The 12,648-nt window shown below is 48.5% G+C and overlaps 1 protein-coding gene across 1 annotated transcript in view; it reads right to left on the bottom strand.

The window, feature by feature from the left end:
- C4H17orf114 (chromosome 4 C17orf114 homolog) overlaps nucleotides 1-12,648 on the bottom strand; it is a 61,989-nt gene that overhangs the window by 8,666 nt on the left and 40,675 nt on the right. The window contains exon 2 of the mRNA XM_069767462.1: nucleotides 3,753-3,832. Within this exon, the coding sequence (XP_069623563.1) occupies nucleotides 3,753-3,831 (79 nt within the window). The 5' untranslated portion in view covers nucleotide 3,832. The remainder of the gene's footprint in view (nucleotides 1-3,752; nucleotides 3,833-12,648) is intronic.

The raw sequence follows: 12,648 nt of genomic DNA, 5'->3' as shown, positions 1-12,648 counted from the left end.
CCGCACCCCCGTGTACACATAGCCCCTCCTGTATACACCGCACCCCCGTGTGTACACGTAGCCCCTCCTGTATACACCCCACACCAGTGTACACGTAGCCCCTCCTGTGTACACGTAGCCCTTCCTGTATACACCCCACACCAGTGTACACGTAGCCCCTCCTGTATACACCGCACCCCCGTGTACACGTAGCCCCTCCTGTATACACCGCACCCCCGTGTACACATAGCCCCTCCTGTATACACCGCACCCCCGTGTGTACACGTAGCCCCTCCTGTATACACCCCACACCAGTGTACACGCAGCCCCTCCTGTATACACCGCACCCCCGTGTGTACACGTAGCCCTTCCTGTGTACACCGCACCCCCGTGTGTACACGTAGCCCCTCCTGTATACACCCCACCAGTGTACACGTAGACCCTCCTGTATACACCGCACCCCCGTGTACACATAGCCCCTCCTGTATACACCGCACCCCCGTGTGTACACGTAGCCCCTCCTGTATACACCCCACACCAGTGTACACGTAGCCCCTCCTGTATACACCGCATCCCCGTGTGTACACGTAGCCCCTCCTGTGTACACCGCACCCCCGTGTGTACACGTAGCCCTTCCTGTATACACCCCACACCAGTGTACACGTAGCCCCTCCTGTATACACTGCACCCCCGTGTGTACACGTAGCCCCTCCTGTATACACCGCACCCCCGTGTACACGTAGCCCCTCCTGTATACACCACACCAGTGTACACGTAGCCCCTCCTGTATACACCGCACCCCTGTGTACACATAGCCCCTCCTGTATACACCGCACCCCCGTGTGTACACGTAGCCCCTCCTGTATACACCCCACACCAGTGTACACGTAGCCCCTCCTGTATACACTGCACCCCCGTGTGTACACGTAGCCCCTCCTGTATACACCGCACCCCCGTGTGTACACGTAGCCCCTCCTGTATACACCGCACCCCCGTGTACACGTAGCCCCTCCTGTATACACCACACCAGTGTACACGTAGCCCCTCCTGTATACACCGCACCCCCGTGTACACATAGCCCCTCCTGTATACACCGCACCCCCGTGTGTACACGTAGCCCCTCCTGTATACACCCCACACCAGTGTACACGTAACCCCCTCCTGTATACACCGCACCCCCGTGTACACGTACCCCCTCATGTATACACCGCACCCCCGTGTACACATAGCCCCTCCTGTATACACCGCACCCCCGTGTGTACACGTAGCCCCTCCTGTATACACCCCACACCAGTGTACACGTAGCCCCTCCTGTATATACCGCACCCCGTGTACACGTAGCCCCTCCTGTATACACCGCACCCCCGTGTACACATAGCCCCTCCTGTATACACCGCACCCCCGTGTGTACACGTAGCCCCTCCTGTATACACCCCACACCAGTGTACACGTAGCCCCTCCTGTATACACCGCACCCCCGTGTGTACACGTAGCCCTTCCTGTGTACACCGCACCCCCGTGTGTACACGTAGCCCCTCCTGTGTACACCGCACCCCTGTGTACACATAGCCCCTCCTGTATACACCGCACCCCCGTGTGTACACGTAGCCCCTCCTGTATACACCCCACACCAGTGTACACGTAGCCCCTCCTGTATACACTGCACCCCCGTGTGTACACGTAGCCCCTCCTGTATACACCGCACCCCCATGTGTACACGTAGCCCCTCCTGTATACACCGCACCCCCGTGTGTACACGTAGCCCCTCCTGTATACACCCCACACCAGTGTACACGTAGCCCCTCCTGTATACACTGCACCCCCGTGTGTACACGTAGCCCCTCCTGTATACACCGCACCCCCGTGTGTACACGTAGCCCCTCGTATACACCGCACCCCCGTGTGTACACGTAGCCCCTCCTGTATACACCCCACACCAGTGTACACGTAGCCCCTCCTGTATACACCGCACCCCCGTGTGTAGACGTAGCCCCTCCTGTATACACCCCACACCAGTGTACACGTAGCCCCTCCTGTATACACCGCACCCCCGTGTGTACACGTAGCCCCTCCTGTATACACCGCACCCCCGTGTACACGTAGCCCCTCCTGTATACACCCCACACCAGTGTACACGTAGCCCCTCCTGTATACACCGCACCCCCGTGTACACGTACCCCCTCCTGTATACACCGCACCCCCGTGTGTACACCTAGCCCCTCCTATATACACCGCACCCCCGTGTACACGTAGCCTCTCCTGTATACACCGCACCCCCGTGTACACGTAGCCCCTCCTGTATACACCGCACCCCCGTGTACACGTAGCCCCTCCTGTATACACCCCACACCAGTGTACACGTAGCCCCTCCTGTATACACTGCACCCCCGTATACACCGTAACCCTGTGTACACGTACCCCTCCCCTGACAACCCTCCTGTATACACAGCACCCACGAATACACCGCAACCCTGTATACACGTACCCCCTCCTGTATACACGACACCCACGAATACACCGCAACCCTGTGTACACGTACCCCCTCCTGTATACACTGTACCCCCGACACCCACGAATACACCGCAACCCTGTGTACACGTACCCCCTCCTGTATACACTGTACCCCCGACACCCACGAATACACCGCAACCCTGTGTACACGTACCCCTCCCCCGACAACCCTCCTGTATACACTGCACCCCCGACACCCACGAATACACCGCAACCCTGTGTACACGTACCCCTCCCCCGACAACCCTCCTGTATACACTCCACCCCCGACACCCACGAATACACCGCAACCCTGTGTACACATACCCCATCCTGTATACACCGCACCCCCCAACACCCACAAATACACCGCAACCCTGTATACACGTACCCCCTCCTGTATACACCGCACCCCCGTGTCTACACATAGCCCCTCCTGTATACACCGCACCCCCGTGTGTACACGTAGCCCCTCCTGTGTACACCGCACCCCCGTGTGTACACGTAGCCCCTCCTGTATACACCGCACCCCCGTGTGTACACGTAGCCCCTCCTGTATACACCGCACCCCCGTGTGTACACGTAGCCCCTCCTGTATACACTCCACACCAGTGTACACGTAGCCCCTCCTGTATACACTGCACCCCCGTGTACACGTAGCCCCTCCTGTATACACTGAACCCCCGTGTACACGTAGCCCCTCCTGTATACACTGCACCCCCGTGTACACGTAGCCCCTCCTGTATACACCGCACCCCCGTGTGTACACGTAGCCCCTCCTGTATACACTGCACCCCCGTGTACACGTATCCCCTCCTGTGTACACCGCACCCCCGTGTGTACACGTAGCCCCTCCTGTATACACCGCACCCCCGTGTGTACACGTAGCCCCTCCTGTATACACCGCACCCCCGTGTGTACACGTAGCCCCTCCTGTATACACCGCACCCCCGTGTGTACACGTAGCCCCTCCTGTATACACTGAACCCCCGTGTACACGTAGCCCCTCCTGTATACACCGCACCCCCGTGTACACGTAGCCCCTCCTGTATACACCGCACCCCCGTGTGTACACGTAGCCCCTCCTGTATACACTGAACCCCCGTGTACACGTAGCCCCTCCTGTATACACTGAACCCCCGTGTACACGTAGCCGCTCCTGTATACACCGCACCCCCGTGTACACGTAGCCCCTCCTGTATACACCGCACCCCCGTGTGTACACGCAGCCCCTCCTGTATACACCCCACCCCCCCATGCATATGTAGCTCCTCATCTCTCACCTTCATGACTGGATTTGCTTCTTTTTCGTTCTTTCCTCCTTCCGGGCCAGGGAAAACAGCGCAGAGACTTCACGCCCATCCTAGGAAGAGAAGACAGAATCATGTACTCTGTATGCAGTGCGGAGCGCTCTGCGCGGCCCCCAGATATATCCACCCAGTAATGTACAGATCCAGACACATCCCCATACCAGACATACCTCACGTCACAGTATACAGCCGCCCACTATACCGTGCCTTGTGAAAGTATTCGGCCCCCTGGAACTTTTCAGCCTTTTCCCACATATCAAGCTTCTAACATAAAGATACCAAATGTACATTTTTGGTGAAGAATCAACAAGTGGAACACAATTGTGAAGTTTAACGAAATTTATTGGTTATTTCACATTTTTGTGGAAATTCAAAACCTGAAAAGTGGGGCGTGCAATATTATTCGGCCCCTGTAACTTAATACTTTGTTGCGCCACCTTTTGCTGCGATTACAAGTGGCTTGGGGTATGTCTCTATCGGTTTTGTACATCTAGAGACTGAAATTCTTGCCCATTCTTCCTTGGCAAACCGCTCGAGCTCAGTGAGGTTTGATGGAGATCGTTTGTGAACAGCAGTTTTCATCTCTTTCCACAGATTCTCGATTGGATTGAGGTCTGGACTCTGACTTGGCCATTCTAACACCTGGATACGGTTATTTGTGAACCATTCCATTGTAGATTTTGCTTTATGTTTGGGATCATTGTCTTGTTGGAAGACAAATCTCAGTCCCAGTCTCAGGTCTTTTGCAGACACCCAACAGGTTTTCTTCAAGAATGGTCCTGTATTTGGCTCCATCCATCTTCCCATTAATTTTCACCATCTTCCCTGTCCCTGCTGAAGAAAACCAGGCCCAAACCATGATGCTGCCACCACCATGTTTGACAGTGGGGATGGTGTGTTCAGGGTGATGAGCCGTGTTGCCTTTACGCCAAACATCTCGTTTGTCATTGTTGCCAAAAAGTTCGATTTTGGTTCCATCTGATCAGAGCACCTTCTTCCACATGTTTGGTGTCTCCCAGGTGGCTTATTGCAAACTTTACCCAACACTTTTTATGGATATCTTTGAGAAATGGCTTTCTTCTTGCCACTCTTTCATAAAGGCCAGATGTTTGTAGTGTATGACTGATTGTTGTCCTATGGACAGACTGTCCCACCTCAGCTGTAGATCTCTGCAGTTCATCCAGAGTGATCATGGGCCTCTTGGCTGCATCTCTGATCAGTCTTCTCCTTGTTTGAGATGAAAGTTTAGAGGGACGGCCGGGTCTTGGTAGATGTGCAGTGGTATGATGCTCCTTCCATTTCAATATGATCACTTGCACAGCGCTCCTTGGGATGTTTAAAGTTTAGGAAATCATTTTGTATCCAAATCCGGCATTAAACTTCTCCACAACAGTATCACGGACCTGCCTGTTGTGTTCCTTGGTCTTCATGATGCTCTCTGTGCTTCAAACACAACCCCGAGACTATCACAGAGCAGGCGCATTTATACGGAGACTTGATTACACACAGGTGGATTATATTTATCATCATTAGGCATTTAGGACAACATTGGATCATTCAATGAACTTCTGGAGTCAGTTTGCTGCACTGAAAGTAAAGGGGCCGAATAATATTGCATGTCCCACTTTTCAGTTTTTGAATTTCCACAAAAATGTAAAATAACCAATAAATTTTGTTCAACGTCACAATTGTGTCCCACTTGTTGATTCTTCACCAAAAATTTACATTTGGTATCTTTATGTTTGAAGCAGGATATGTGGGAAAAGGTTGAAAACTTCCAGGGAGCCGAATACTTTCGTAAGGCACTGTATACAGCCCTAGATATACAGTCTCCCGCTATATACAGTGCCACGGTTCAGACGTGCTGCCAACAATATGTCAGGGTTCCCGGGGAGGATACCTTTATCATCCCCACCACTCACACCAATTTCTCACGAACCTGGGTTGTTTGTTTGCTCCTGGTTCCTTCTGAAAAGGATTTATCTACATCCCACTTCCTAGTTCCGCTTTGGAACTTGCAGCGCTCTGGTGCCCCCCCCCCCCTTACTCCCAGGTCACACTAGGTACTCTGCACCTAGGGTAATTAGTTGCCAGAAAGGCTGCCTGCTATGTACTGGCTATAGGGCACGCTGCAGCAAGGGCGATATAACTACTCCCACTCAGGCGGGAACAATAATTATCAATGCCGCCGTCGCTACAAAGATTCCCAACCACACAGAACAAGGTATGCTGCCACCAGCTCCAATTTCCTAAGGATTAACGGGTCCAGAGCCAACCCAAATCAGTAGCGTAATTCACTTCGGAGGAAGCAACAGTTTGTTTATAGAGCAAGGAGAGACAAGCTAGTAAATTGCATATTTTACTCCATAAAAATGTAGGCAGTGTTTACAAAGTATAAAAGATATTATAAAGCAGACAAAATCACGTGTACAATACAAATTACAAATAAAATGGGATTAAACTTGAAAAGAACACTTACAGGTCGTTATGTCATGGTATCATCTTGGCTGGCCTGTGGCTTAGGAGGATAAAAACATCTAGATGCATAGCACATATGTAGTGTGCAGCTGTACCCCTGACACAAGACGCTGCTGTAATGCTGTCTCACTAAGATATTCTTAGCCCAAAACCCAGGCACTCCCCCTGTGGTGACATCACTTAAAGGCTGACACCTCCCCTTTACTTAGGATATGAAAACTATTTTTTATGCATAACTTGCTGTGTGAACCTCGCATGCTCATGATGTTCCCCAAGTCAGGGGCATTCCTTTAAGTGTGAACACGGAGCAATTACGTGAACCGCTTACAGAGATATCTGCACTTTGCACTCGTTGCGTCTAGCTGCGAGCACTTTCAGTGAGTGATAGCTCTACCGATGGACATACGGAATATATAATTCTTATCTCTCTAGCCCAAATTGGTGCCGCTATATATAACTTTAATCGAACAAAGAAACTCATGGCTTTCCACCAGTTCCAACTAGTATTAGATGGGAGGGGGGAATGAGTAGTTTTCACGAAGACTGGTATCTGCACCTACAGCCATAAACTGCTCACACATTGGTATCAACTTGCACAGAGTATCTGCCATAGGGCTTTGTTGTATGAGCAAATGCAGAGGGGGAGAAAGGGGGATCGAAACCTCAGGGTGTGTTTCTGTGCCATAGTACTTTCTAGAACTAATCTCACATTATGACATTTTTACATTATCATGACATACAGCCACTCACTATATACAGACCTGGATATACAGCCACCCACTATATACAGACGCCCGCTATATACAAACCTAGATATACAGCCACCCACTATATTCAGCCGCCCACTATATACAGCCCTAGATATACAGCCACATACTATATATAGTGTAAGATTGTGCTTACTGCATGTGTTGGGGGACACTTGCTTAGCAACGGGATTCAGTCACACAGGCACTTTTTTTTTAACACAAATACATAGTAACATAGTAACATAGTTAGTAAGGCCGAAAAAAGACATTTGTCCATCCAGTTCAGCCTATATTCCATCATAATAAATCCCCAGATATACGTCCTTCTACAGAACCTAATTGTATGATACAATATTGTTCTGCTCCAGGAAGACATCCAGGCCTCTCTTGAACCCCTCGACTGAGTTCGCCATCACCACCTCCTCAGGCAAGCAATTCCAGATTCTCACTGCCCTAACAGTAAAGAATCCTCTTCTATGTTGGTGGAAAAACCTTCTCTCCTCCAGACGCAAAGAATGCCCCCTTGTGCCCGTCACCTTCCTTGGTATAAACAGATCCTCAGCGAGATATTTGTATTGTCCCCTTATATACTTATACATGGTTATTAGATCGCCCCTCAGTCGTCTTTTTTCTAGACTAAATAATCCTAATTTCGCTAATCTATCTGGGTATTGTAGTTCTCCCATCCCCTTTATTAATTTTGTTGCCCTCCTTTGTACTCTCTCTAGTTCCATTATATCCTTCCTGAGCACCGGTGCCCAAAACTGGACACAGTACTCCATGTGCGGTCTAACTAGGGATTTGTACAGAGGCAGTATAATGCTCTCATCATGTGTATCCAGACCTCTTTTAATGCACCCCATGATCCTGTTTGCCTTGGCAGCTGCTGCCTGGCACTGGCTGCTCCAGGTAAGTTTATCATTAACTAGGATCCCCAAGTCCTTCTCCCTGTCAGATTTACCCAGTGGTTTCCCATTCAGTGTGTAATGGTGACATTGATTCCTTCTTCCCATGTGTATAACCTTACATTTATCATTGTTAAACCTCATCTGCCACCTTTCAGCCCAAGTTTCCAACTTATCCAGATCCATCTGTAGCAGAATACTATCTTCACTTGTATTAACTGCTTTACATAGTTTTGTATCATCTGCAAATATCGATATTTTACTGTGTAAACCTTCTACCAGATCATTAATGAATATGTTGAAGAGAACAGGTCCCAATACTGACCCCTGCGGTACCCCACTGGTCACAGCGACCCAGTTAGAGACTATACCATTTATAACCACCCTCTGCTTTCTATCACTAAGCCAGTTACTAACCCATTTACACACATTTTCCCCCAGACCAAGCATTCTCATTTTGTGTACCAACCTCTTGTGCGGCACGGTATCAAACGCTTTGGAAAAATCGAGATATACCACGTCCAATGACTCACCGTGGTCCAGCCTATAGCTTACCTCTTCATAAAAACTGATTAGATTGGTTTGACAGGAGCGATTTCTCATAAACCCATGCTGATATGGAGTTAAACAGTTATTCTCATTGAGATAATCCAGAATAACATCCCTCAGAAACCCTTCAAATATTTTACCAACAATAGAGGTTAGACTTACTGGCCTATAATTTCCAGGTTCACTTTTAGAGCCCTTTTTGAATATTGGCACCACATTTGCTATGCGCCAATCCTGCGGAACAGACCCTGTCGCTATAGAGTCCCTAAAAATAAGAAATAATGGTTTATCTATTACATTACTTAGTTCTCTTAGTACTCGTGGGTGTATGCCATCCGGACCCGGAGATTTATCTATTTTAATCTTATTTAGCCGGTTTCGCACCTCTTCTTGGGTTAGATTGGTGACCCTTAATATAGGGTTTTCATTGTTTCTTGGGATTTCACCTAGCATTTCATTTTCCACTGTGAATACCGTGGAGAAGAAGGTGTTTAATATGTTAGCTTTTTCCTCGTCATCTACAACCATTCTTTCCTCACTATTTTTTAAGGGGCCTACATTTTCAGTTTTTATTCTTTTACTATTGATATAGTTGAAGAACAGTTTGGGATTAGTTTTACTCTCCTTAGCAATGTGCTTCTCTGTTTCCTTTTTGGCAGCTTTAATTAGTTTTTTAGATAAAGTATTTTTCTCCCTATAGTTTTTTAGAGCTTCAATGGTGCCATCCTGCTTTAGTAGTGCAAATGCTTTCTTTTTACTGTTAATTGCCTGTCTTACTTCTTTGTTTAGCCACATTGGGTTTTTCCTATTTCTAGTCCTTTTATTCCCACAAGGTATAAACCGCTTACACTGCCTATTTAGGATGTTTTTAAACATTTCCCATTTATTATCTGTATTCTTATTTCTGAGGATATTGTCCCAGTCTACCAGATTAAGGGCATCTCTAAGCTGGTCAAACTTTGCCTTCCTAAAGTTCAGTGTTTTTGTGACTCCCTGACAAGTCCTCCTAGTGAAATACAGGTGAAACTGTACAATATTGTGGTCGCTATTTCCTAGATGCCCGACCACCTGCAGATTTGTTATTCTGTCAGGTCTATTAGATAGTATTAGGTCTAAAAGTGCTGCTCCTCTGGTTGGATTCTGCACCAATTGTGAAAGATAATTTTTCTTGGTTATTAGCAGAAACCTGTTGCCTTTATGGGTTTCACAGGTTTCTGTTTCCCAGTTAATATCCGGGTAGTTAAAGTCCCCCATAACCAGGACCTCATTATGGGTTGCAGCTTCATCTATCTGCTTTAGAAGTAGACTTTCCATGGTTTCTGTTATATTTGGGGGTTTGTAACAGACCCCAATGAGAATTTTGTTACCATTTTTCCCTCCATGAATTTTGACCCATATGGACTCGACATCCTCATTTCCTTCGCTAATATCCTCCCTTAAAGTGGACTTTAGACAAGACTTTACATAGAGACAAACCCCTCCTCCTCTCCGATTTTTACGATCCTTTCTAAACAGCCTGTAACCCTGTAAGTTAACTGCCCAGTCATAGCTTTCATCTAACCATGTCTCGGTTATTCCCACTATGTCAAAGTTACCTGTAGATATTTCTGCTTCTAGTTCTTCCATCTTGTTTGTCAGGCTTCTGGCGTTTGCAAGCATGCAGTTTAGAGGATTTTGTTTTGTTCCAATCTCCTCGCTGTGGATTGTTTTAGAAATGTTCTTACCTCCCTTCTGAGTATGTTTTCCTGGGTCTTCTTTGTTCAAGTCTAATGTTTTTCTTCCCGTCCCCTCTTCTTCTAGTTTAACGCCCTCCTGATGAGTGTAGCGAGTCTTCTGGCGAATGTGTGTTTCCCAGGTTTGTTGAGGTGTAGTCCGTCTCTGGCGAGGAGTCCATCGTACAAGTAATTCACACCGTGGTCCAGGAATCCGAATCCTTGTTGTCTGCACCATCGTCTTAGCCAGTTGTTTGCATCAAGGATCCTGTTCCATCTCCTGGTGCCATGCCTGTCTACTGGAAGGATAGAAGAAAAAACTACCTGTGCATCCAGTTCCTTTACTTTCTTCCCCAACTCTTCAAAGTCTTTGCAGATTGTCGGTAGGTCCTTCCTTGCCGTGTCATTGGTGCCAACATGTATCAGAAGAAATGGGTGGACATCCTTGGAGTTGAAGAGCTTTGGTATCCTATCGGTCACATCCTTGATCATTGCACCTGGAAGGCAGCATACTTCTCTTGCAGTTATGTCCGGTCTGCAGATGGCTGCTTCTGTGCCTCTCAGTAGTGAGTCTCCCACCACCACCACTCTTCGTTGCTTCTTGGCTGTACTTTTTGCTGTCACTTGTTGCTGTGTGCCCTTTTCTTTTTTGCTTGCTGGTATTGCTTCATCCTTGGGTGTGCCATCTTCATCCTCTACAAAGATTTGATATCGGTTCTTCAGTTGTGTGGTTGGTGATTTCTCCATGGTCTTCTTGCTTCTTTTGGTCACATGCTTCCACTCATCTGCTTTTGGAGGTTCTCTGACACTTTCTTCACCTTCTGTGACCAGTAGAGATGCTTCTGTTCTGTCTAGAAAGTCTTCATTCTCTTTGATGAGTTTCAAAGTTGCTATTCTTTCTTCCAGACCCCGCACCTTTTCTTCTAAAAGGGCCACTAGTCTACACTTCTGACAGGTGAAATTTAATTCTTCATCTGGTCGATCTGTGAACATGTAGCACATGCTGCAGCTCACCATGTAGGTTGTCACATCTGCCATGTTGCTCCTAGATCCTGCTGACTTGCTGTGTGTTTTCCTTCTTGTGTAATCTACTCAGCCAAGCTCTCTTGCAATAATGTCCTACAGGCAAAAATTCGCGCGCCTTACGGCGCACGATTTGGTGATTCTTTCCAAGCAGCTGGTCCCGGCTGTACCCAACGATCTTCTAGCTTAGGGAGACTCTTCGCTTTCCCAGAAGGCACCTGGAATATGCAAATTAGCCTCCTCAAGCTTGAATCCCTGGTTTGGTGATTCTTTCTAAGCAGCTGGTCCCGGCTGTACCCAACGATTTTCTAGCTTAGGGAGACTCTTCGCTTTCCCAGAAGGCACCTGGAATATGCAAATTAGCCTCCTCAAGCTTGAATCCCTGGTTTGGTGATTCTTTCTAAGCAGCTGGTCCCGGCTGTACCCAACGATCTTCTAGCTTAGGGAGACTCTTCGCTTTCCCAGAAGGCACCTGGAATATGCAAATTAGCCTCCTCAAGCTTGAATCCCTGGTTTGGTGATTCTTTCTAAGCAGCTGGTCCCGGCTGTACCCAACGATCTTCTAGCTTAGGGAGACTCTTCGCTTTCCCAGAAGGCACCTGGAATATGCAAATTAGCCTCCTCAAGCTTGAATCCCTGGTTTATTGGTTTATACAGTCCATGCGGTTTATTATAGCATCATAAACCGGGTTATGCACAGTTCGTTATAAACTCCATAGAACACAACAGTCACCAACCAGTGACATTAAGTTGCAGCTTTGACTCAGATATTTCATATACGGCTTTAACTCACAGTTCAGACACTACACCCGCCAGGCCTCCATGACTAGTTCACAGGGTTGTCTATACGCCGTATCAATGTTCGTGTCATATAGCGCACACGACATTGGTTTGCCGTCTCTAAACATGCTGGACCTCACTTCATCCAGTTACCGTGGGAGACCGCACAGTTCATCACTATCCATGGAACACAACAAGCACCAATAGTCTGTTCCACTGGCAGATACGTCTCTGCCGTTATGATAGCCCCCCTTCCCGAGTGTTACCTTTCTGGAGCTCCTGCTCCACAAGCTGCCCTTACGGGGTTCACCAACTTGCCTGGCAGGCACACATAAGTTAGTCCAGAGCCACCGAAGGTCGGTAGCTTCCCCAACACAGACCGTCCAGGTCCACGGTCTCTCAGGTGCTCCAGGAAGACTCCACTCACAGGAGCTTCCAACACAGACCCTCCAGGACCACAGTCTCACTATGCGCTATTCAGGACGTCCATCCCACCTGGGACCGTCCAACACACTGACATGTGCTCTTCAGGACTCCTACTCCCAGGACATCCAACACAGGTTGTGCTCTTCAGGAAGCCTACTCCCAGGTCTTCCAACACAGGCTACTCAGTGCGCTATTCAGGACGTCCGTCCTTACCGGGGACCGTCCAACACACTGGTATGTGACCTGT

The sequence above is a fragment of the Ranitomeya imitator genome, chromosome 4 (assembly GCF_032444005.1).
Source record: "Ranitomeya imitator isolate aRanImi1 chromosome 4, aRanImi1.pri, whole genome shotgun sequence".
Lineage (NCBI taxonomy): Eukaryota > Metazoa > Chordata > Amphibia > Anura > Dendrobatidae > Ranitomeya > Ranitomeya imitator.
This window is presented reverse-complemented; position numbering and strand designations above follow the sequence as displayed.